Genomic DNA, 26,712 nt, shown 5'->3' with positions numbered 1-26,712 from the left:
GCTTAAAGCAAATGCATTGTCTAGTCATGTTCCTGTATCCTTTTAGAGCCATAGAAGAGAGCAGTAGAAGTTGGGGATAGTGAAACTAATTCCATCATTAAAGGGTGAAGAGGTCAGCTGTGGTACACTGTGCCAAGACCCTGTGGCCCAAGCAGGATGGTGGAGCAGGCCGGCTCATCACAGCTGTGTGGTGGCTCATCATGTCCAGTTCAGTGAGAACAGTGGCCTGAGGCAGACTTGCCAGTGTGGGATATCAGAGGACCACGCAGATTCAAGACAGGGCCCTAGGACCCACAGTTCTTCCTGTGGCTCTGAGGTAATCCCGGGCTTGCTGTGTTCTATTGAGGGCCAGTCCTGCTCACACTGCCCTTGACCAAAAAGGACATCAGGCCATAAGGAAGAGTGGGTTGTTTAGATATCTGGATTTGGTGAGAGCAAACAGATTTACATAGGGTTGGCGGGTTTCAGATATGCTCCTATTACCAGCTATAAGGACCACAGCCCTCAGAACTACACAGCCCTCTGCCCAGATCAAGAAAACCCTGGGTACAACAAGTGGACTGTTTTATAGCAGAGCCAGGCCAGTGGCTAGAGCATAGAATCTGGGTCTCAATGAAACTGCGCAAAATCCATCAGAAAGATCCCAGCATCCTTAGCTGTGGGGCTGCTGCAGATAGAAACAGCCGTGGTCCCTCCAGGGCTCCAGTTCTGCCAGGTACCTGCCCAGAACCCTTTCCTTTCCTCCCTCTGTACTTTGTCTGTTGGGTATCTGCTTCAGCTTGTGTCTCCTGTCTAAGGAGGCTGTTAGAACTGCTTGAGTCCGAATCTCTGGCAAAGGCTTTATCACCTGCTGTGAAGTGGCCAGAATACGGAATTTTTGGTATTTCTTTGGCCCGTTGCTGGTCATTTGCAGCAGCGCTAGCTCTGCTCAATTGGGTGGAAGTTGGTTTGTTGCCAACCATTAGGACAGCACTTAAATGCAGCCAAGTAGAGGAAAACCAATCATGGCTGTTGATTTTAGTTCCTTTGTGGTAAATTCATCCACATACAGAGACTTGGTTGCTTAAGTGTAAACAGAGAAAACTGCTGGGTCCTGTACAGAGGGTCGTCAGCCTTTCCCACTGTTCTTTTCTCTCCCTGTCACTACTGTGTGTATGATGGAGTGATGCATGTGGAGTCTGTTCTCGGCTACCTTTTCTAGGGCTGGGGAGAGAACTCAGGCTATCAAGCTTGTACAGGAAGCACTTACCCACCAGCCCTCATATTCTGTCAAGTGTGTTTTACTGTTAAACTTTCACAGCCGGGTAACTGATTGTAATGTTCAGAACCTTGCCTACAGACAGTGGCCTATGGCTTGTCCCAGTTTGTATTAAGGTCAAATCTAGCAGATTTGTTGGAGTTCCTTTTTTCCCACAGTGTTCCAGAGAGGGGTGGAATGACACTTGGAGAGAGACTCATGCCTATATGTGAATGATCACCATCACCATCATTCGATAAGCTTGCTCCTGCCTTGGCAAGTGGCCTCCAAGCCTTAACCACTTAGCTGACAGGACCAGGGAGCGAGCGCCTGTGACTGTGGGGCCTTGGGTAGCAATGTCAGGACTCGGCACAGAGTGAGTGTGCTGGTTTTTGCTGCAACATGTCTGGCTGATAGAGAGGCTGACAGAGATTTGTTAATGAATATAAAAGATGTGTAAGGCTCTGTGGTCAGAGGGGCAGAGAGGGTCATGATGGCTCTCTAGGCCCATATGTGCCCTGCTTACCAAGCTGGCCCACTTTGTGTTTGCTGTACTGGTGTGTTAAACTGCCATGCATCTGTACATGTGGATCTCCCTATGGATAAAGGTCAGGCCTGACCTGCTCCTGTGCCTTCTTGCTTTACTCTAGGAATGCACAAGTCTCTCGGTTACTACTGAGTAACCTTTAAAACGTTACAAAGAAACCTGAAGAAATGGGCCACATATATAGTTAAGAACACATATACTCTTGAGAGGACCCCAGTTTAGTTCCCAGCACCTACGTCAGGAGGATATAACTCCAACTCCATGGGATCCCACACCCTCTTCTGACTACTGCAGTCACAAACACACATAGACACACCATTCATATACACATACATGAATAAAGCAAATCTTAAAAGACAAGTCTGATGATAGCTTGCACCTTTAATTCCAACACCTGAAGACAGAGATAGGTGGATCTGTGAGTTCAAGCCTGCCTGGTATACACAGTTCCAGGCCACACAGGGGTGCTGCACGGTGAGACCCTGTCTGCATGAGTTGCTGTACTTCTGCAGGCCCTGGTTTTGCCATTTGTACATACAGAATGCTAATTTATTATATTCTGAATGAAACATCGAAAATAGTTATTTCTATTGTATTTTAAGATTGCAATGGTCAAGTAAAACCTAAGGTGACTTGTGGAGGTCTTGTCTTTTCTTCCTTTTCCTAGTTAAAATATTCTCTAGTTATCTAAACAACTGTAAGGTAGAATATGAGAAATTTGAAAAGAAGTCTAATACAGGAGATATTAACAAAATGTGACTTTGCTATTGGAAGCCCATAAAATAGTTGATGCCTTAAACAAAACAAACGTAATGGGGAAAAAAAAAAGATCTATAGATGGTAGTGTGGATCTGACGCCAGTCGTCAGAGAGGAGAGTCACTGTCACCAGGCTGACCAGCCCTGCCTGCTGGGCTTGCTCTTTACCCTTTTAACATTGTTTTATTATCTGTGTGTGTACGTATGCATGCACACACTCATGCACTGTGAGCACACACACATGCCACAGCACACACGTGGCAGTGGGAGAGAAACTGAGTGGAGTTGGTTCTCCTTCCTGGGTCCTGGGACCAGACTCTGGTTGCCAGGCTTGCAGGGAGGGAGAGCGAGGGCGGGGAGCCTTCGCTGTCTCACTGACCCACCTTTGCTCCTGTGCGTGCTCTTCTCCACTTTTTTCAACTGGGCCACAGCTGCTCCTTGGCTTCCAGCAAAGCTTGTCCCCACCTTGCTCATCCTCCATCCCAGTCAGGGTTTCTGTTGTGGGATGCAGGCGCCCTGTGCTCCGCCCTGCAGTGGGAGCTTTTACTTGTTATTTGGAGCCTCAGCAGTTTCCTTTCCTCCTGTATTGCACAGTAGCTCTTTAAAGCACTTGGCTTTTTATCCGATTTTTCCAAAGCATTCAACTTTAAATTCACAGAAACAGCAATTCTCTTCTTATTTAAATTGTGTGTTGGCATAAAATTTAACCAGATACATAATTACAGTGAGTTTAACTGAAAAGAAATTGTTTAAGAGAAAATTTGGTAAAAAGCAAAATCTCAACCTTCCAAAGAGGAGCTCGCTCTACCTGTGTGTTATGGCACAGGCTGCCTGGGTCAGGCGGAACCACTGCCCCTCGGGGAGCTCCCACAGTCTTAGCACAGAGAGCCTGGCATTAGCTGACCCTGCAGAGGAGAGCTTGCAAGCAGGCATAGCCAGGGGTCAAGAGCATTGTCTGGAAAACAGAGCCAGCTAGAGCGCTGTGGCTGTCCAGCAGCTGACTTCCGAGTTTGAGAGCTAGGTGGGGTGGCTCTCCTAAGGAGAGACGATGTCAAGAGGAAGAGCCCTAGTCAACACTTGGTTATGTCTACTGATGCTTTTTTGTTTTTAATGAAACTATTAAGGAAATGAGGGAGATGTTTAATGTACAAATAAGTTTCACAGTTAGATGAGAAATAAGTGAAAGTCCCCTCGGAGCCACTTCAGATAACTGAGGTGAAAATGAGTGTGTGTCGTTTCAAAGGTTTTGCTCCCCAACTGCTGTGCAGGGACCTTACCTAGGGAGGCCCCACAGTGCATCAGGGCAAAGTTGGGTTGGAGGCCGCAGGAATGTCATACACACAGTCGTGGGCATCTTAACCACAGGGCCTGACTGGAGAAAACACATCCTGCAGCAAAGAGGAAGCTGACAGGCAGTGGTTTTATCAATGGGAGTATGGGGTACGCAAGCAGTGTGAATGATATAAGACTCTAACGTGCACATCCAGAGAGTATCCCGTTCGTCTCCAAGGACACCATTCTACGTAAGACTTCAGCAGTAGCCAGAGGCTGAGGTGCCTCTCTCCACTGGAGCATAGTGGCAGCTACGTGGGTGTTTTGCTCCCCTGCCCACCTCTTAAGCACTGGAGCCTGAGTAGAGCTGTGTGTACTGTTGGGGGACCCTAGAGTGTGCGGCTTCTGGAGAAGTGGAGATGCTGGGGCAGAAGGCCAGCATGAGGTGGAAGAGAGGACATCTGTGGAGGGGTCTGAAGATGCACAGCGTGGTTGAGAACTGGGGAAGGAAGCTGAGGTGGAGCAGTGGCTGGTTTCCCTGCCTCTTTGAACAGCTCCTTGCCAACAGACATGCAGTTTTTGTCTTGTTTTTTGAGGCAGGTTCTCATGTAACGCGAGCTTTCCTCAAACTCAGCCTTGTAACAAGGATGGCCTTAAACTTCCTGCTCTCCTGCTTCCATCTCCACAAGCTAGGGTTGCAGACATGCACTGTCACACCTGGTCTTAGGTGGTGTTGGGGACAAATGTGGGGCTTCATGCGTGTTAGAAAAAACACAGTACCTAACTGAGTGTACTCCAGCCTCAGGTGTTCAGTTATATCTGGAGTCCCGCTACTGAGTGAGGTTTTCGCAGCTGTGACATTCGTGTGCAGCTTTAGAACTGCCTCCACAGCCAGCTGCTGTCTAGGCTCACGGCCCCGTAGGTGTCTGCAGCAAAGCTGGGGCCTCTTCTTTCTGTTGGTGTCCACTCAGGAGCTCAGGAGACACCCAGCTCCTGTGGCTTGCTTCTCACTGATTTTCCCAGATTTGGACAGCCTGGGAAAAAGAATATCTTAGTTTTTATTTTATGAAATTTCTTCTAGAAGCTCTTTAAGTGAAGATGTATAAAATTAACATTTTCTTTCATTTCTTAACTTGATGGTGAACCATTTTTCAAGCCTGATTCTTTATTATTTGGCTACTTAGCAATAAATCCTTATAGAAGAGTATAATTAAATTATGTAAGAGGCATTACTGCTGAAATATTGTCCACTGTCAGAGCCAACAATGCTTTGGGTAATATTCTATAAATAACTAAAGTTAAAGTATTCCTTGGGCTAAGTTTTCTGTGTACACACATGATTGCATGTGAGCAAGGATACACATGTGCTACCGTGTTCTTGTGGAAGGTCAGAGGACAATTGTGTGGAGTCAGTTCTTCCCTTCTGCCTTGACCTGGGTTCTCAGAATCAACCTTGGTGCATCAGGCCTGTTCACAAACAGTTCTACCTGTTAGGCCATTTCCTGAGCCCTGTCCTAGTTTAAATTCTGTTACTATATTTTAAATTTTATTTTATGTATGTTACTGCATGTGCTACTCAGCACATGCAGGGCGTTCCAAGGATAACCTGTAGCAGTCAGTTCTGTCCTACCATGTGGGGCTCAGGAATCAAATTCAGTCGTCAGGCTTGGCAGCAAGCCTCTCTACCCACTCAGCCACCACACCGGTCCCTGTCCCAGTGTTTAACAGGTGGGCTGCTGCTGACTGGCATTTTCTTTCGTAGACAGCGTAGTTATTAGTCAAAGAGGTAGGAAGAGGCAAGGAAGGCACAGCATTTCTTGGCATTAGTGAGCTTCCTTGAGGAGGCCCAAGCCCACAGAACTACTTTGCAGCAGAGGAGAGGGATGGCCTGCAGCTGCACAGTAAAACCTAAGCAGCGTGAGTTATGGCGGGAAGATTTTACTGGGGCTCAGTCACAGCCCCTGTGGTCTAACCTCAGTGCTGAACTGCAGGCGTGCTATTCACTGCTCAGGAAGGCAGCCCTGAAAGATCTAGTTCAGGTTGGCGATCAGGGATGTAGCTTAGGGGTGGAGCACTTGCACGGCAGGCACAGGACCCTGGGTTCAGCCCTAGCCCAGTAAGGACAGGAAGTAAGTTATATGCTTTTGTATGAGAGGGAATGAGTGCCCAGAAATCATTTCCTTCCCGGGGTTTTATAGCTCAGTAGTGCAGCCCTTGTCCAGCATGTCCCAAGGCCCTGGGTTCACTTTTCTTTTGCTAACCCCTGACTCGTGGTTTTTTTTAGGAGTATTAGCTTCATGTTGGGAGGAATATGTGCATATGAGGAATGTATGTGTTCTGTCTGTAACTGTAATTCCCTCTTGCCTAGCCTCAGTTCCGGGGCTGACTAGATTGTCTTTTTCCAGCACAATATCCAGTTGAGTTCCATATTTGATTAATCTCTGGGCCATTTTGAGTCTCATAAGCTAGGTTTTTAAAGGGTTCTTCAGAGGTTTAAGTGAAAAACAGATGTGCACTGGTAACTGGTTGAGGATACCTGGCATCTACTGGACTCGGAGAACTCAGGAAGTAGAGGCAGGAAGCTCTTGCATTTAAAGTCAGCCTATATCTATGGAGTCAGTCTCATATATAGAGTGAGACTGTTTCAAACGAAAGAAAAAAGCCAGCCTTCAACCTCTCTATAAAAGAAGACCGTGTCTGGGTCCAGGTGGGCGAGAGGTTTTCAGATAACAGCTTCTGTCCCTTGCAGTCATGTGAGCCAGAACCCAGTGTAACCCCTGACACCACAGAGAACCCTGGGCTGGCAAGTACCGGTGTTACAGTTGACTGGCTTTTGACTGGTATGTCTGATGCTGTTCTCTTAAATTCCTTTATGTTTGACCGCGTTGGCTGCCTTTTGCCATGCATAGCAACACAGCATCTACTGAGCCACATGCACCTACAACTTAGATACTGACTCGGGCCTAGCAGTGTCCAGGAAAGGCTTCAGCATCGTCTTCCTGCCCACTGGCTGTGTGCTGTGGGCACCTGGGGATGCCTCTGCCTTCAATGTCAGTTGCTTATTCAGTCTGCATTTCCCATGTGTGCTCACGGCCCCGTTTCTCTGACACTTTTAGTACCACTTTCTGGCTGTTGGTGTGCGCCTCCCTTCCCTGTGAGTGTCCTATTCCCTGCTTGTGGCTTGCCTCTCTTCGGTGTCAGGCGATTATTTCTGTTTTCTGTGGTCAATCCTGTTCATGCTACATTGGTTCTGTGTTCGTGTCAGTCCTCTTTCTAAGCTGTACAGTAGGGTCAGGGCTAGATCTTCTTAGAACTCAGAAGTAAACATTTTCAAAGATGCCACCACAGACAAGATAGTTGGACAATAATAATATTTTGGTATAAGCCAAGAGATAAAGGCAAGAGGATTACAGGATCTACATGAAACACCATCAGAGAAACAACATCAGGATTTGAGAACCATGTATTTTCCTTATTGTAAAATAACTATTTTCCTTGTTTCCCCACCCCCCTTGTGTTGTTTTAATATATGAATGGGGCTTGGGGCCTGTGAAAAAACAGATGGCAAGCCCACACTGACCCCTGCTTGACTGACTGCTTAGCTTCTGGCATAGCTTGTTTCTGTCACTGTGATAAGATATCCTGGCACAAACCACCTGGAGAGGGAAAGGATTTGTGCTGCTCACTGTTGCAGATCATGATCCATCACAGCAAGGAAGGCACAGTGGGCAGAGCTTAAAGCCGCTAGTCGCGTCCCACCCACCACGGAACGAGCCGGCTACGCTTAGGGAATGAATAGGGCTGCCTGTGAGAAACCCTGTCTCAAACGATACGGGGGAAAGCAGTTGAGGAGGACGTCAACTGAGGAAGGTACATGGTACTGACTTCCGACTTCCACATGTGCTCACATGCTCTCGTTAAGTTTTAACTTAGTTCACAGAGGCTTTTCTGGAGGAAATCCAATCCAAGAAAAGAGATCTTTCTAAACATGTTGGGTACTGAAGATGTATCTGGTGGCCCAGATGTGACCTTCATGCACCACTGCAGAAGTCATTCCAGTTCCCATTTTCAGGCTGATAATGTCAAAACCAGTCTTTTCTTGAAAACACTCTTAAAAAATCACTGTGTGTGTGTGTGTGTGTGTGTGTGTGTGTGTGTGTGTGTGTGTGTGTGTGTGTGTGTGTGTGTGTTTTGTGGGTGGTTCTGTGGTTCTGTGTGTACATGCATTTGTGTGATGGCCAGAGGATTTAGAAATGCCTACACAATCAGCCCCTTTAAGACAGAGTTGCTAATAGCCCAGAGCTCACCAGTTAGGCTAGACAGCCTGGACAGAGTCCCAGGGATCCTTCCTTCTGGTACCACTTTCCCAACCGTGGGCTTATAAATATTCACCACTGCACTATGCATTCTTTCTATAGGTTCTGGGGCTTGAACACAGGTCCCCATGCTTATAGCAAAAGCGCTTCATAACAGAGTCATCTCCCTGGCCATGGAGACATTTTGTAAGACACAGGTTGTCTGGAAGCCTCAACAGGGCAGATAAACTAGTGGCGAGTGGTGTTTAATTAACAGGGCATGTGCCCTGTAGCAGATGTTGGCACTTGTCTGCTGTGATGGGATGTCCTCGAATCAAGTGTAGTGAGCCAATCGTCAAGTTTCTTATGCACTTGCAGAGATGAGAAGGACAGAGACATTTCTCTATTTAAAAGCTGTATGTGGTGTATTATAAGGAGTTTGGAGGCTCCTTGACTTTATTTTTACCCTCTGCAATGGAAGATTCTGTATTAGAAAGTGCTGACTACTTTAGACTAGGAAGAGGTCTTTTGGGAGTTCCTGAGAGTCAGGTACCTGAGTTCAGAGGATGGAGCAAGGAATCTAAAGAACTGAGCTGACAGCATGAAAAAGACAAACTTGGGTTCTCGGCTCTGTTTTCCTCTCCTCCACCTCTGGAGACCCTGAAGGTTTGCAGGATCCACTCTGTGACCTTTGCTGTCCTGAGAAGGAATGACTCAGCAGTGACAGTGGCTGTTGTTGGTACAGCAGATGTGCTCAAGGCACCGTGACCTCCCCGAGTGTGCATTCTTAGTGTGGAGGCAAGGGAGATACACTCACCCTGCAGAACCTGCTGCAGCGTACAGATAGCAACAGGCCTCTGTTGTCAGGGAGACAGGAGTGTGGAGTTGCTGCTCATTGACTCTGAGATTACTATGGTAATAACCATCCTGACACTGGTCCTGGCCAAACACACCCATGAGAAATGACAGTTTTTAGCAGCAAGCCAGGCTGTGGTCCTCCAGAGCGAGCCTTCCCGGCCAGTCACCCACAGGTTTGCCCGAGTTACCCTTTGTGACAGCCACCTTGTGGAAGCGGCTACATGGTAGATAAAAGGGAGGGGGTGATGTAACTGGTGTTGGGACTCACACTCTGGATCGACAGTTTGGTTTTGCTGAGAGTGCAGGAGATGAGCAAAGCACACTGCTGGCCTGCTGGAGAGTGTTCCAGAGAGACTGCAGGGGATGGTGAAGGGCACCATTAGACAAAGCAGTGGTTGTGTGGCTGTGTCTCCACAGTTGAATGGGTTGACAGGTCTCTGATCTAATCTGGAGTTAGACAGTTTCTTGATGACTATGAATATGACAGCATTATTGGGAGGGCTAGAAAGGAGAAGATGAGGCCCTTGAAGGACGTGGTGTTTGTCCCGGCTTCTTTCCGTAGTCCTTGCTCTGGTTCACCATAGTGTGAACTAAGCAGCTCTGAAAGCAGGAGCCAAGGTGACTTCATTCCTCTCCTGTGGACTCTATGCCTGGGATTCTGGTCACAGTGGTGTGGGTGAGTACAGCACTGCAGTGGGAAGAGGTAGATCCGTAAAATATCGGGGTACAGCCACTGACATGAGGATAGCAAAGAGCATGAAACCCGAGGGAAGGATTGCCACAAGTTCAAGGCCAGCCAAGCCTACAGAGTGAGACCCTGTCTGAAAACAAACAAAATCAAGCAAGTCACAGTTGGGGGATGAAGAAGAGCTGTTACTCCACTGACTTCCTCTGCTTTCAGGAAGACTGAAGTTTGCAGATACCAAGTGTAAAAGCGCTTTAACTAGTTTGTTAGATAAAGTTGCCTTTGTGAAACAGAACCGGTGGTCTTGAGTGTTTCCATAGAGAGGGCCAGGATTGCAGTCCTTGGCCAGAGTTGTCAGCTGAGCTACAGTGAGCTTCAGTAGCCCATGTCTGCGAAAGATGTGTGCTGGGTGTAGCCTAGGGTTTGAAGATGATTCCTAATGGGCACCTAACCTTGGGTTGGGTGAGGCTAACCCAGGAAGAGTTCAGCTTCTCTCACTAGTATACCCAGGCTGATGGAATATTGGTCCCGTGGCAGCAGCTTGGGTGATAGTTTTAGTTCCAGCAAAGGGGACATTTGGAACTGAGCATATCAGCACACATTGTCTGAGTTACCCAGCAGTGGGGGACTAAGATGGGCAGACTACAAGGAGGGAAAGCTGGCTGTTTTCCTTTATCTCACAGCTTGTAAGGAACTACATAATGTCATCAGTTTCCCCTGGAGGTGCAGGGGAACACAGTGTGTCTTTTTGTTACATTGTAATTTGTTTTGTGTATCCGTATATGTGTGGGTATGAGTGTGTCATGGCATGGAATGCAAGTCCAAGGAGAACCTGCAGGAATCAGGTCTCCTACTGTATGGCTCTGGAGATCTGACTCAGGTTGTCTGACTGGGCAAGTCACTTTACCCACTGAGCCATCTTTCCAGTGCCCCAATATCTGACTTTCTGCAGGTGTTTACCAACCTTTACTCTGAGTCCCGAATTGTGAGGTAACTTAGTAAGTGTCCATGCTCACTTACCCACAGGGATTGTCTGAAGACGACACTATCAGGAAATGTTTACATTATGATTATATCTTAGTGTGTGTGTTCACTCACTACGAGGGCTGCGACATCTCTGGTGACAGTCTCATAGAACCCTCGTTGACCTAAGCAGTGTGCAGTTACATTCTCCTTTCCCCTGTTTTTATATGGAGCCCTGTACACTTTAGTAGAAATCTGTTTTGTTAAGAAGCTGGCTGTGCAGCATACCATTCTCCTTGGGAAACACACGGTATTGGTTTTTTGTTCTGTATTTCCATAAAATGTTATGCTGTTAGCTTCATGCAGAAATGCATCAGTGCATTTTGGGTGACAGAGGAGAGTTATTACAGAAATCAGTAAAAGCCAATGTCTGAGGGCAAAATAGATAGATGGGTGGGAAAGGCAGGGTGGGGGTGGGGGAGCAGCAGCAGAATTAGCAGTCAAGCCAAGGTTGCCAATGGTGCTTGCTAAGAATCCACCTAGGAATGTGCCAGAGGGTTGTGTGTCTGGATGAACTCTAGGTGCTGCCGAGGTCTTGTCGGCCATAAACAAGCACAACAGTTTTCTCAAACAGCAGCAGGAAACCTTCCAGCACATTCTGCTGCTCTGCTGTCAGTTGGCAAGAGGCAGTCAGGTGCTCATTCAAAGGATCTCCTTCGTGGTGTCTGCTTTCAGAGTGGATTGATTTGTCTGGGTGGAAATTCTCAAGTACAGCTGTGTCTGCCAGCCTATTCCTCGTCACAGTGCTGTGTCAGCAGCCATGTGCCCCACACATTTAGTGGATGGTTTTTTTAGTTCTTCACATCTTGATAGGAGCAGCAGCCTCACCACCATTTCACCAAGGGTCCTGATCCCACGGCTCCATCTTGGAAACTGTCCTGTTGTTCAGATGACTCACCCTGTCGGTTGCATGTACTGCTGAGTCTATAGTGCCCAGATGACTGACACACATCCTTTACAAATGGGTAGGGGACAGAAAGTAACTGAGAGGGAACATGGAACCAGGCCTTGTGATCCAGGCCTTAATGCCAGCTATTCAGGAGCAGAGGAAAGAGAATGTAAGATCAAGACCTACCTGCTCTACAGAGTGAGTTCCAGGCCAGCCTGGGCAACTTACTGAGAATTTGCTTCAAACTAATAAAGACATGGGCAATGGATGCCTTAGTGGTTAAGAGTGCTTGGTCTGGAAGCATGAGGACCCAAGTCTAAATCCCTAGTACATGCATAAAAGCCAGACATGGCTGCACATGTCAGGAACCACAGTATGGAAACAGGAAGCTCGAGGAGTTCACTGGCCTCCAGCCTAACCAAATGGTGAGCTTCTGACTTAGTGAGAGACCCTGTCTCAAAATGGGAAGGCAGCAGAGGCTGACACCCTCATTCTCACATTCTCACATGCATGTAATGCATATACACCACACATACCACATACAAAAATAAATAAATCAGGAAGTGTGCTGGAGATGTGGCCCAATTAGGTGCTCTAGGATCTACACACGCACACACACACACGCACACGCGCGCGCTTTCTTTGTTTAATCACTCGTATTGGTGGAAAGTATCAGTAATGTGCTTCCTCTTTGCTGTAAGTTCAAGAATGTGATAAATAGGGTAAGATGATTCTCGTTTCTTTGATTATAATTAGTATATGCTAAGTTTTTGTTTTAATCAGAGTAGGGCATATCTATACTTTGAAAGTCAAATGCACACTTGTTAAGAAGAGTATCTGCACTCCACCTCCCAGAGCCAGTCTGGGTTCCATGATTACATAAAACATTAGTCTCTGATGGTGGGTAGGCTCTACCCACCCTTGCTATGGCTACACCTCTGTTCCTTCGCATCCTGAAGTTAGGTGCTCTAGGATCTTCTTCTGTGACAGACAGTAATCTGACTTTATCGCATGTGTCCCTCAAGGTTTCTCATGCCTAGAGTTTCACACTCCAACCTGGCGGTTGTTCTTTCGGTTGTCTTAAAGCTCTAGAGGAGCAGAACTGGTAGAAGGTATGTACATGAAGATATATTCTAAAGGGGTTCATAACAGCCGCCTGTGCAGTAGTGGCGGGGTGGTCCAACAGCTACTCTCAGCGTGCCAGAGAACTCAGTCCACTTGAGTAACTTGGTAACTGCTAAATGCATGTGGCTGGATGCTCCCACGGTCAGTGTGGGGCTGAAGACCTGGAAGATTTCAGAGTTTAGTCTTCAGTATATATTGGAAGGCCAGCGTAGCAGGAGTCTGATAGCAACCAGATGCTGAGATGACAGCCACAGCAGTAGAGTTAGATCGACTTAGCAGCAAGAAATGAAGGGAAGTGGTTGGAGAGACGCTCGGCAGTTAAGAGCAGTGGCTTCTCTTTCAGAGGACCCAGGTTCAATGAGCCACCTGTAACTCTAGTCTTAGGAGATCTAACATCTTCTTATGTCTTCTGGGGGTACCAGGTACACATTGATGCAGAGATCTACATATAGGCAAAACACTCATCCATATAAAAATACATAAATCTTTTTAAGAGAGGAAGAAATGAAGGCACATAGACATGCAACACTATTTTGCCTCAAACACCTTTATGTATCTGATAAGAAGGTGCTGCCCACTCGGTGAATGGGTCACCCCTCAGTTAATCCCCTCCCAGAGGCATGTTGCTTACTTGATTCTGTCAAGTTAATTGCTATCAAGTTGACAAGATTAAGCATCACAAGTCCACCCCTAGACAACTTGACCCACAGCCATTTTTTGTGTCATGCTTAATTCCCGAATTAAGACAATACAAACTTGGAGCTGGAGAGACAGCTCAGAGGTTAAGAGCACTGACTGCTCTTCCAGAGGTCCTGAGTTCCCAGCATCCACAAAGTGGCTCATGACCACCCGTAATGAAATCTGATGCCCTCTTCTGGTGTGTCTGAAGACAGCGACAGTGTGTGTGTGTGTGTGTGTGTGTGTGTGTGTGTGTGTGTGTGTGTGTGTGTATTAAAAAAAAAGATAATACAAACTTGTAATTCAGCATGACATGATGTAAGTGTACTATGTATAACTGAAAACATATCAGTTCTTCCCCCAGAGCGGATGTCTTCAGGTTATACCCTGTAACTTTAATATGATAAGTTCTGACATTTTCTTAGTGTTATATAGTAGTAGAATAGGAAAAGAAGGAAAACACAAATATCTGCTTATTAATGCACACATATAAAGCCATGAACATTTTAACAATATAAGACAGAATGATGATGGCAGTTACATTCCTCATTTCGGTCATTGGTTACTTGGTCATAGTTGTTTATATTTTTCTACTACCCAGCACATATATTCAACAAGTCCTGTCTCTTTATCTGTGGGAGCAGCCTGAAACTTACTTCATAACACAGGAAGGTTTAGAATTTATGTCCTCCTGCCTCAGCCTCCTGAAGGTTTGATCATTTACCAGCCTTCCTGGATTGAGTTGTTACTGTTTCAGACTTAACTCAGAACATGGTCACACCTAGAAAGTCTCTACTCTTTGTTCTCCATCGCAGTTGAGTTTCTCCATGATGTCTGGACCCATTGTTTCTAATAACACTGTAACTCCTTTCTTGCTGTTGACTCAAGGACATCAGGAGCCAGAGTGGCCAGGAAAGTCTTAAGTTTCCAGTTTAATTGAATCCATGTAATGCTTCTCATGCCTCCGAACAGAAGCACTGAAACCAAGACATCTAGGCTTACCAGAGCATAGAACTGTAGGAACAGAAAGCAAAATGTTGCTAGTGGGCCACTAGGGTAGTGTTGAGTGGTACTGTTCCCATCTCTTCCCCTTGATTCTTGAATCCATGAATCCCGACTACAGGAGAAACTACCATAATCTGAACACTGGATCAGAACATATACAGTGACTCTGCCCCAGCCCTTCAGGCTACTGCTACCTACCTGGTCATAGCTGTGTATTTAAATGGCCATTCCACCATTTTGTCAAGCCAGATGCTTTAGTTGCCGATCTCATGTATCCTTGCCATTGTGACCACTTTGTTCATGAGTCTATTGGGCAATGACAGGAATGGCCAGGAAAAGGAGTTGACTTCTGTCTACAAAACAGACCATCCTGCTTACTTGTTGACATTCTTCTCATTTACGTAGGACACAAGTATCACTTCATTTGAAGAGATGTTTATGTTCCTCTTCCCCAAATGTCTGTATCACCGATTTTCCAATCATACTCTTTGCAAGTCCCCAGCTGTTCATCCAGACTACTGGGAATCCCCTATGTGTCAGTGTATAAACTATACATCTGTCCAAATAAAATGTATATGGCCAGCAAGATGGCTTATTGAGTTAAAGGTGCTTGCCACCAAGCCTGATAGCCTGAGTTCAATTCCCAGGACCTCTATAGTGGGATGTAGAGAACTATGTCCCACAGGTTGTCCTCTGACCTCAGTGCACACCAGTAGCATGCATGTGTGCATGCATAGAGAGAATGAAAATAATACTAAAAATATACAACTCTGTCCTGCCCAACGTTGTGCCTACCACAGGATTTTCCTTCACTGTGTCCTTCAGGGTTGTCCCAGAAAGGTGCTGTAATACTACAGCTAGCTATCTACTTCTGGTGGATGGTCTCTACAAAGGGTAGCACTATTAGTAAACCAGGCCTTGCTTTGGTTCTCTGTAGTCATCCAGTCACAGAGCATACCTCATGAGGCAGTGCTTGGGGACAGAAGGCTTGTTGAAGTTGTACCAGGCATTTGGGTAACTTCATTTACTACCTGTTCATCTCAGTCACATAACTGTCACTTCCAACTGATGTTGGTTTGCTGCTTTGCACGTCTAACTTTATGGCTTGGTAGGTAATGCCTAGCCTGTGATGGGCAATTCAAATCACGTGGTAACTTAGTAGCCCATTGTCAGATTCTCAGTTTCCACCAAGCCCCCATAGCAGGCCAAGAGCTGTCTCTGAAAATCATTGTCTGTAGGTGAGAGCAAGGCCTTGCTCCAAAGTCCCAAAGGCTTCCACTGTGATTCACCTGTGTGGTCCTCAAAGACCCCAAACATCACCCCTCTTTACCACTGACACCACAGTAGCGTTGGCTTTGCTAGATTATGTGTTCCATGTGGTAGAGCAGCTGGACTTGTTACAGGGATTTTTTGCTGTTATTTTGGACCCATTCCTGGTACCACAGTCTGTATTAGGCATGGTTCTCTTGGCAAAAGAATAGTGTGTGTATGTTACAAGATGATTCACAGGACTGGCACAGACTAGTCTGGTTGACGTCATTTTAGCCATCTACCCACAGAAAAGACTGAGAACCAAATATAGGAGCACAGTCCACTAGGCTGCTAGATGCCTTTGGAGTCCGCACAGAAAGCCTAGAGGAGTACTGGGGAGTCATTGGCCCCTGCTCATGTAGCAGGGCCAAAGAGGCCAAGTCAGATGATGGATGGCAGCGCTAACAGGAGAGTGGGATGCAGTCATGAGCAAAAAGCAAAGGCCGGAGAGCAGCACTGCCCCTCTTGGACATCCTCTTCCTGATTGCTCTGCTGCAGAAAGGTGTCACCTACTCTGAGGGAGGCTCCTCTCCCCTCAGTTAATCCTTCCTGGAAATCGCGCTACAGGTCCACCAGTCAGGATGTGTCATGTACATCTAATAATTCCATCTTTCCAAGCCTCAGCGGCTGCTGCTGAAGCCAAAGGCAGAAGCTGGTCCATCAGTCACTGTGCCCCGTGTGTTGGCTGTTGGAAGCTGCCTGCCAGTTGGTCACTCTTATCTGGGGCAGTGTTCTTTCCTGTGGCTTCTCCATCACTCAGCTGTGTTAGCTCCTGTGTTTGTCTGTTTGGGGTTCTTGTTTGTTCGCTGGGGCTCATCCTCCAGTAACGTGCTACAAGAGACTTCGCTGGAAGCTAACGTTTCTTATTTCAGCCCTTGGATAGTGGGGAAGACCTAGAAGTATGGTGTAGATGTGTTTTCCCTCCAGTTTTGTTAGAGTGTTCTGTGCTACCACTTCCCACCCTTGCCCTCGGCTGAGACTGCCTGTTCTCTCCTGTACAACTGGAGCATTTGCCGAACAGCGCGTCCATGCCAGTGCTATGTCAGGAATGCCTGCACAGGATCTTTCCGTTTGGCACCGGCACTCTAGAGAACAAAACAGATGGGAAAAAGGGAAGAGATAGCAGGCCCTGCATCTGCAGTTTTGCTTTCCGTGGGATCCAGTCTGAGGATGCTCAATGGAAAATTCCAGAAATAAGCAAGTCAAAATTTTGAATTGTGCACTGTTATGAGTTATAAGATCTTGAACTGTCAGACCTTCCCACTGAGACTTGAATTGTCCCTTTGCCTAGCTTATCTGGGGTGTGTACGGTACACTACGCTCCTGCTAGTCACTTAGGAATCGTCCTCATTGTTGTGTCACTCAAATGGCCCTTTTAAAGTCGTCTGGCACTGCTGCATCCTTGTGCCCAGGCCACTCATCACAAGTGTATTGTTTCCTGGATGTTGGGTGAATAACCCTGTTCACCTAACGTCTATTACTTCAACTACTGTAGTAGTTTAATTCCATTGCTAATTCCTGTTGTCACTGTTACTGTGCCTGACTTGCAGGTTAGATCTTTATGAGTATTTGTATGTAATAATAAATAGCTATGCAGGGCTCAGTGTTTTCAATGGCAGATATTCCCACAACACAGCGGCCATACAGGGGTTTCCAACCAAGAATCCTAGGAAGGGTAATCAGGGGTTGACCAAAGACTTAGAGAAAGCTGGCATGAGCTGGGGTGATTCTCACAGAGGCCCCAGAAGATAAGGAAGAAGGAGCTTGTGGGAGTGCCTCCCAAACAGAAGCTTGTCTGAATACTGAGCAGAGGCATAGCCGAGAGGCCCAGGAAATCTGACAGGAGGCATGGCATTTCCTAGAGCAGAGCTACAGGACGGAAGGGTATAGATGAAAGCCCAATGCAGTTGGAGACACAGTTAGTTTGGAACATGAATGACCTCTCTAGACAAGAGTGCCGAGTGAAGAGTTCTCGAGAGGTGCAGCCCGGGACTGGAGACAGGAGGAGGATGCAAGCCTTTGGCCTGAGAAAAGGCTGAGGAGTGCCTGTCAGCCAGCTAGGGGTGGGAAGGAGGCTGAAGGACAGGCAGGAATAGTACAGGAGGGGGCTGAAGACAGGTTGTGAATGGTGCATAGCCTCAGGGCAGTCAGTGGCCCTGCACCTTCCTTGAGGGTGCAGCACCAGGGACAGCCAGAAGGTGGGTCACTGCTGCCTCTCAGAAGCTCTCAGCTGGTGACCTGTGAGTTTTTTAACATGGCTCCTTTAATGTCAAAGCTGTGCCTTAGGAAAGTCTCGGGACCCTCAGCACACACCTGCGCAAGAGCGAAGGGCTCTGAAGATGGTTAGACAGGGTTGGAGTGTGGTTCTGTTGGTAGAATGGCTGCCTAGCAAGCATAAAGCCCTAGCTTCAGTCTCCACCACTGCATCAACTTGAGTGTGGTGACATGCTGAAATCCCAGTGCTGGGGTGGTGAACTGGGTGATGAGGAGTTCAAGGCCATTCTCCACAAAGCAAGTTCAAGAGTTAAAGATGGTCAGGCAGACAGTACCAGCCTTGCCAGGGGTCATTGCGCAGTAAACTTGTGAATAGATGGAAAAGTGCTTCCAAGTGTGCCTCTGCGTCAGCAGCTCACCCCTCCGTGTTACTGTCTCCAAGTGTGCCTCCATGTTAGCAGCTCACCCTTCCGTGTTACTGTCTAGATGGCCGGCACCTGGGGGAGTTTCTCTGTTGGCTCACTTGGTGTGGGTTTTTGCAGTACTCATGAAATACAGTTATTAGCATGCTGTCACCTATTTTTACTCACTTAAAATCCCAGTCCTAGTCAGGCATGGTGCTTTGTTCCTGTAGTCCTGTCTCCTCAGTAAACTGAGGAAAGGCGCTCACTTGAGACCATGGTTTAGAGGCCATTCTGGGAACAGAGCAAGACCCCATGTGGAGATGGAGAAGCAAGCAGTACCCTGGAAAGTTCAGTGTACCGTGTGAGGCAGCAAGGCCTTGGCTTGTCCTAGGGATGCAGTCTCGCATCAAAGAGCACAGCAGCCCTGAGCCAGGCACCTACACTGCATGGCTACACTACCCAGATCTTCTGCAGTAGGTGCCACTTTTTAAAAGGTGGTGGTGGTGGTGGTGGTGGTGGTGGTGGTGGTGGTGGTGGTGGTGGTGGTGGTGGTGGTGGTGGTGGTGGGTGGTGGTTTGGGGTTTCTTTTTATGTGCATGAGTGTTTTTCGGCATGTGTGTGTGCGGTGCCTGTGGAGGCCAGAAGAGGAGTTGGATCCTCTGGATTAGAGCTTATATCTGGGTAAAAGCTGCCCGATGTGGGTGCTAGGAACCAAACCTGGAACCTCTCCAAGAGAGCAATATTGACTCCTGTCCACTGAGCTCACTCTCGAGCACTCCCTCTTTGTCCTGTAATAGATAGCATCCTGTTCAGCCTCATGACTTGTGTATTCTGGTGTCTCTTTGGATAATGTTGTGAACTGTGTTTGAATGGACAGCCCAGTGCATTAAGTACATCTAATGGTTATTTGACTGATCTCTGGGACCTTTTTCATCTTGCAGAATATGAAACTTTAAATCATTAGGTGGCTTTTAATGTAAACTAAGTTTTTGCAAAGATATTACAAACATAATACTTAAGTTTTATGAAAGATTTCTACCATAAGGCTGTAAGTAAGATTATAAAATGTCAAATAGTGTATTTGTAATTTGCATTATAAAATCAGATAGCCTGTGAGTAGGGGCGTTTTCATGTGTATAAGTGTGTGTGTGTGGTGACACTTGCTCTTAGTACTGATAGGTGCTTGGGAATCTGCCTGGGCTCCGCTGCTGACAGGCTGTGGAGTGCCTGAGCTATAGGCTCCACCACTAGAGTGGGTAGCCATGGAGACTCTCAGCCAGGACTGGGCTAGTATGAGCTGTGGTCACTGCAGAATTTCAGCACTGGGTTCTGTGAGAACACAACAGCTAAGCTCTGCTCACTGAGTGTATGAGGAGCTGCCAAGAACTTGTCACTGATTCTAAAATGTGCCACCTTTGGGACAGTAGCAGGCCCACAGTCTTAGCATTGCAGGGAATTACCACAGGTGTGTGTACCCCTGTACACATACCAGAGGCAGAAGTGACAGAGTGGTGGCCTGTGTGATTTTGGGGTAGCAAGACCCAATATCCAAAGGACTGGATGAGCTACTAATAGGCTCAGGATCATCGAGAAACCTGTCTCTCAGGCCATTGGGGGGGCCTGTCCACCGCTTAGGTGCCCCTGACAGGAAAGGGAAGATCCAGCTTCCTTCCTGACACTGTGCATGGGGCTTTGGGAACAGCAGTGTGGAGAAATGGACACATGGTATGGGTATCTTGAATCTGTGGTGCCAGGATATAAGGTGCTTTATGCCCACACACTACCTCCTCTCTGAGGTGTGAATTGAAGTCTCGAGTGTCATGTGGAGTAAGAGGTCCAAGGGAGGCAGGTGACCGAAAGTGTTGTCGATTAATTTGTGAGTGATACTGTGTCCAGAATTATCAGGTGTTCCTAGAGTGGGTCTCCAAGTTACTAAGTTGGGCATCTTGTCGGCACAATATGGTGTTTCTTGACCAAACACTGAGTGCTCAGTGCTGGGAAACAGGCACCAGTGAGGCTGTCTTCTTGCCAGCCCTGCTATCTGAAGAAATGTAGGAGTCTCTGTGCACAGAGGTGGAAAGGCACTGTGCCACATGCCCCATGCACATTCTTAGTTATTACTGCTCCTCTGTGCCAGAGTCTGCTATGTAACACTGCTTCGGGTTGGTCCTGGGACTTCATATGTGTGACATGCCTGATAGAAAGTGAGTCAGTCCAACCACAACTGTGTCGACAGCGTGTGGGGACTACATACATACACATCTTCCCAGTGTGAGCTGGAAAGACTGTCTCCTCCCCTCTGAGGCATTAGTGTTCCACTGTGTACTTACCTCAGTAGCAGCCATGTATTGCCCAATCCACGGTGTTTTACTCTGCCACTGTGAACAAGTGAAAGTCAGATTCCTTCATTTCTATCCTAATGAAGAGGAAATTAATTCCCTGTGTAGCCAGCATTGCTATTTATCTGCAAGAGGATTAGAAATGAAAACCCAGTTACTTCATTGAGCCTCCTGTGCTCAGTGCTGGGTTTGAACATTTTTTCAAAAAGATGAGAAGAGCTAAAGAGTTGGCTTAGCAGTCACGAGCACTTGTTCTTGAACAGGACCCGGGTTCAATTCCCAACACCCACATGTCAGCTCACAACTTCTGTATCTCCAGTGTGGGTGGGAATGTGACCTTCTTGTGACCTCTGCAGATGCCAGGCATACATACATGCAGGAAAAACACGTGCATATAAATAGTAATAATAAAAAGAAATGTTAAGAATTTTAAAGAAGGGGTTGGGGATTTAGCTCAGTGGTAGAGTGCTTGGCCCAGGGTTCGGTCCCCAGTTCTAAGAAAAAGAAAAGAAAAAAAAAAAAGAATTTTAAAGAAGATGGGTACCTTTCAGGACTGTTGTTAGCACATATCAGGTTGCTGTCCTTTGTGCATAAAGTGAGCTGGAAGTTGGTACTGAGCACTGCTGACCTCAGGAAAGGCCAGAGGTAGCTGTAGAGACGGCAGACTTGTGAGCTGAATATTGCAGCCCCATGGTACACACATGGACAGCAGTTTCTAAAGCGAACAGGAGAGAGAAAAAACACTCCAAAAACTGTCGTCGGTGTTGGAGCGAGGGAGAGTTAGGGAGTTCAGCTGTGTGATCACGGATGCCTGAGCAACCGTGTGGGAGAGGGCTGTCTGTCCGCCAGTCATCCCTGCAGGGCGGTTTCCACTCTGTGTTAAGTACACGAAGGAAGAAGGGGTTATTCAGGAAAGTCCACATTGTTAACATTGGCTGTTCTGTGCCTGCCTGCTACTGTCCATTGTCCAGATACAGAAGCACCGTGGTTGGAATGGGAGGAGGGATGCTGCACTTGGTCAGGTCCCTGTCTTAGCCGTCTGCCACCCTGTTGTATCAGTGATTGTCTCTGTGCTGTGATCAGTTAACTGGCAGGAATGGCGTTACGTCTGTTGGAGGGTCTCAGTCCATGGTGGAGTGCGCGCCTGAGCCAGTGGCTGTTCATACTGTGGACAGGAAGAGGAGAGCCTGGCAGGCTCCACCTCCTTAAAGGTTCCACAGCCTCCCCGAATGGCACCGTAAGCTGGGGAGCAAGTGTCTAAAACATGATGAGCCTGTGAGGGACATTGTCGCTGGCTTTACCTGTCGCTGGCCTCTTGCTTACAAACCGTGTTTCTTACAGCAACCGTGGCAGCCATGTACTACAGCTACTACATGTTGCCAGATGGCACCTACTGCCTGGCACCACCCCCACCCGGGATCGATGTGGCTACTTACTACAGCACCCTTCCTGCTGGGGTGACTGTGTCCAGCTCACCCGGTGTGACCACGAATGTACCGCCACCTCCTGGGACCACACCTCCTCCACCCCCAACCACAGCTGAGTCAAGCAGCGGGGTTACCTCCACAACCACCACCACAAGGTACGTGTGCCACCCTCAGTCAGCACGGTGGCTGCCGCGGTGCACCGGTGTTGTTGACCTGGGGTGAATCCGGACTGCATACCTATGGCTGTCATTATGTATTGTCACCACACACCTGGACTTGCAGCTTTGGGAAGGCTGAGACAGAAGGATTAAAAGTTTAAGGCCACACAGCCAGGCCAGGTTAGGCATTCTGTGAGGTCAAGGCATCCTGATCTGTATCATGAGTCAGTCAGCAGTACACAGGGAATGCCTGTCTCAAAGGAAGAAAGTTCAAAGCCAGTTAGATAATCCATACAGTTGTTCCACTCCTGTATTTCTAGCCCTGAGGAGGATGAAGAAGGGCCATCTATAAAATGGGCTACAGGGCAGGACCCCGTTTCATTACCAAAAATGGTTCTAAAGCAGGGAAATCTAAGCAGATGTAAATGTGTCTCTCCGGACTGATCCCATATCTGCTCCTAAATTCTGCGCTGCTCTTGTGTCGTGTTTGAAACCTCAGCTGGGCAGTGTTAGACAGAGTTCAAGTGAGGTGGACTAAACTTGTCAGAGCTCAAAGGGTTTCATACTGATTGGGGAGGGGAGGGCTCCAAGATCTCACATCCTACAGTCACACAGCATCTAGTGTAGAACCAACAATGGCAGAGGGACAGGAGCGCTGTGTGTGCGCGCGCGCGCGCGCGCGCGCGCGTGTGTGTGTGTGTGTGTGTGTGTGTGTGTGTGGTCTCATAAAGGCTGCTGAAATGCTTGACTAAAACCTCTTTCTTGTCTGTTAAGATATCGAATGTGGGCTAGGGTGTCACTCAGAAGCAGATCAGGGGCCTAGCATGTGGGAGGGGGTGGGGAATGATTTCCAGGGCCACTGCTGAGAAAGTAAACACAGTGCAGGCTGTTGAGCCTCGTTCCCATTTTACTGGCTTTTCCTTGTTTTGTTACTGAGAAGTAGTTCATGGTTGAAGGCAAACGCTACTTAGGAGGAAGACTGAACCCAGGCCTGGACCTCATTCTCCACTGTCCCAGTTGTTTGTTTTGTTTTGTTTTTTGAGATAGGGTCTTGCCTGTTGGACTTACAAGGTGTCACCCACACAGCTTCGTGCATTCTCACCCCAACAGTGGTGCTGGGCTCTGCTAGAACCCAGGAGCTGGCTTCATTAGGTTAAGGAACGTCTTGTCTTTAGACCAAGTCTTGCTCTTACATGGCTGAACCGAAAGGACCCTCCAGCTGCCAGCGCCAGGCTCAAGCCATGCTTCTTTATTAGTTCAGGGTTGCTCACCGCCTCTTCTCCACAGTGCGCTTGCTCCCGTGGCCATCATACCCCCGCCCCCTGACATCCAGCCTGTGATTGACAAGCTGGCAGAGTACGTCGCCAGAAACGGCCTTAAATTTGAGACCAGTGTTCGAGCCAAGAACGATCAGAGGTAAGGTGAAGGGGTTTAAGTGTTGGGCTGGGGTGTGTTTTCCTGCACTTGTACATTTCAGTGGCAATGTCTGCTTGGCATTTATGAATTTCTAGGATCAAGCACCATTTTGCAGAGAAGTCAAAACCTTTAGGCATGTCTGGTATCTGAGGTTGGGGTTTTCATTTAACATTCTTTAACCCTGTCAGGATTCCTTTGTGCTTTCATCTTCCCTGGAGTATCTTTAGGCAGACATATTTTTATCTTATTAAAATCTCTAGAGTTGGAGAGGGTTTTTGTGGTTGTCTTTATTGTGCAGTGACAACATAGATGTTTGAAAAGCCGGAATTCACACTTCCCAAGGGTCCTTATCCCCTGTGCCTGGCAGTGTGCATAAAACATGGACGGCATCTTCCCTGTGATATGACCCTCAAGGGTGGGTTAGCCCTCTGCTCTGTTCACATGTCAGTGGATAGAGCGGGACTGAAGCCATGTACAATTTATGAAGTTCTAAACACTGAGGGCTGCATGTGGGTCATGTTGAGACACCAGATCCTTCCCTGTTCACAGATTTGAATTCCTTCAACCCTGGCACCAGTACAACGCCTACTACGAGTTTAAAAAGCAGTTTTTCCTGCAGAAGGAAGGAGGCGGTAGCACACAGGTATGTGCTGAAGGTGGAGAAGGCACGGAGCTCTGATGACAGGTGCAAAAGGACTTCCTCTTTACACTGAGGTCTACACTGTGTCTGGCCTATCCCTTCAGGAGGTGGAAACTCTTGGATCTGCCTTAGTGATCATTCGTCTAGTGTAGCATGTTCTCAACAAAAACACTGTTGCTTCAAGCATCAGAGACTACTTTGACAATATTGAGGAGTGTTGAGACATGGTCTCATGTAGCCCAGGCTAGCCTTCAGGTCCTGATTCTCCTACCTCTGCCTCCAAAGTGCTGGGGTTAAGGTGTGCCACTGTGACAGTGTACTTCTGACAACTCTGTAGTGTACCTCATGGTGCATGTACTGGAGCTGTTGACTGCCTTCCAGGGGCAGAGCTAGACTCCGGCTGCCACAGCACGCAATGCCTTGCACTGGGGGTACTTTGCCCTGTCCTGGACACTCTTGAGCTTATTCTGCCAGAAATACTTGCTAAGACTGACATAGCTTGTCCTTCTGCGGTCAGTGGTGATTGTGATGTGAAAAATACAAGTGGGACTGGGGATGTAGCTCAGTGGCAGAACACTTGTCTAGCATACCAGAGGCCATGGGTCAAAGCCCCAGTCATGCACCCATGCACGCACGCATGCACGCACGCAGGCACATGAGAGTGATTTGAAGTTGAAATGCAATTATTGCAGGTGGGTTGAGAGATTGAGAGTTTTGATTTTTTTTAGAGATTCATTTAGCATAGACTAGCCTCAGACTGTTGGCCCAAGGATGCCCTTGAACTGGTCTTCTTGCCCTTCATGAGTGCTGGGATTACATGTGTGTACTGTAGAATACAGCTACATGTAACTGTCACGTAACATTGCTCAGCGATGTTTCTCTTTTCAGGCAGCATCAACAGCTGAAGAGGCTCCCACAGAAACCGCTGTTGAAGAGTCAAGTGAAGCTGGAGAGGACGGCGCTCCTGAGGGTATGGCAGAGACTGGGGGAAGAGGCAGCGGGAAGAAGGAGGCTGGGTCCAGCAAGAGCACCGTGGACGGGAAGCTGGTAAAAGGTGCGCTGTCCTGGTGAAGCCCAGGCCTCGTGGGCTTCCCTCCTGAGGGACAGGACTAGGTACCTCAAACCAGGGGGGCTTGTTGGGCTTGCCTTCTAGAGGTGACAAGTTCAGACATGCTCACTTGCCCTGCTTCTCCAACATGGTGTTTGGAACCCAGTGGGTACAAGCTAGCCTGAGGACCCATCCACTTTTAGCTTACGTCATTTAGTGGATGTGTTTCTAAATTTTCAAATATGTTTCATCGTCCACCTAAAACTGCTGAGTTGTGATCCTGGGCTGGGCAAGTGCTCTCCACTGGCTTTCAGCTCCGGCCCCTGTACAAACAATTGTGATGAGGTTTGTTTTCTTTGTCCAAGAGGCTCCCTTGAGCACCCTTGTCAGGCAGTGCTGTGCTCTCTCACACTTGGTCTCCTTGCCCTGTCCCTGACTAGATGAGTAGTCTAGCAGGAAAGATGTACATAAGTGGCTGGCACAATGGAAGACAGGAGAAAGGCTCTTCAGACTGCTTAGCAGAGCCCTGTGGTAGAATGTGAAGAAGCCATAGCTCCACGTGCTGGAAAAGAGACCGCAGAAAAGCGTGTTCAGAGACAAGTGAGGTCTCTGCAGGTTCTGGTGACAGGTGGCTCTGGTCATTTTGTCTGGAAAGGTGGATTGTACAACACGTGGGACTTGGCTTCCCCTGGGGCCTGTGGTTACTAGCAGATGCTTTCTCTAACGTTGGCCTTTTGAGATTAAACGGAGGATGAGGAGCCTTTGGGGGGCCAGTGGTTAGTGCAGGAGTGGCAGCCGCAGAAGACGAGCCTGAGCAGAAGAATGGCAAGGGCTACAGGCAGCAGTCGCCTGCCTGACCTGGACTGGCCTCCATGTGAGGTTGGAGTCACAATAATCTGACTGTCACTGGGACCACACCATTTAGAAAGTCGGGTGACTGGCTACCTCCAGCCCTCGCTGAAATAAACAGAGGTAGAAACCAATCAGAGCAACAGTTTCTGCCCCAGAAGCCATTCAACACGCTGTCCATGCTGGATAGACAGGCAGTCCACCTGGAACTGGAGGAAGAGAGAGGACAGTGAACCCAGGACAGCTACTGCCAGCAAGGAGAAGGTGGGAGACTGGGACTAGCTAGGGGACATCCATGGCGTGACTGTTACCCAGGAGGCACCCTCCAGACTGGTCTTGCCTGGGCTACCTGCAGAGCCACAGCATGCCCTCCCTGGCCAGAGAAGCCTGAGATGGGAGTGCCAGCTGCGCAGCGCTCCTGCAGTGAGGCCTGGAGGAGACCAGCCTGCTGCTCTGAGGTGCTAAGCTGAGCCTCCAGCCCTGAGTATGGGCGGGTCCATAGGTCACTTAGCCGCTGATAATCTGACAGCCCCGG

General features: G+C 48.0%; 1 protein-coding gene across 3 annotated transcripts in view; it reads left to right on the top strand.

Moving 5' to 3' along the window:
* Sfswap (splicing factor SWAP) overlaps window positions 1–26,712 on the top strand; it is a 70,396-nt gene that overhangs the window by 18,149 nt on the left and 25,535 nt on the right. For all 3 annotated transcript variants that reach the window (XM_032887155.1, XM_032887154.1, XM_032887156.1), the window contains 4 exons: window positions 21,981–22,221; window positions 23,512–23,640; window positions 24,190–24,283; window positions 25,169–25,334. In XM_032887155.1, coding sequence (XP_032743046.1) covers window positions 21,981–22,221; window positions 23,512–23,640; window positions 24,190–24,283; window positions 25,169–25,334 — 630 coding nt within the window. The remainder of the gene's footprint in view (window positions 1–21,980; window positions 22,222–23,511; window positions 23,641–24,189; window positions 24,284–25,168; window positions 25,335–26,712) is intronic.

The sequence above is a fragment of the Rattus rattus genome, chromosome 16 (genome assembly GCF_011064425.1).
Source record: "Rattus rattus isolate New Zealand chromosome 16, Rrattus_CSIRO_v1, whole genome shotgun sequence".
NCBI classification, from domain to species: Eukaryota; Metazoa; Chordata; class Mammalia; order Rodentia; family Muridae; genus Rattus; species Rattus rattus.
This window is presented reverse-complemented; position numbering and strand designations above follow the sequence as displayed.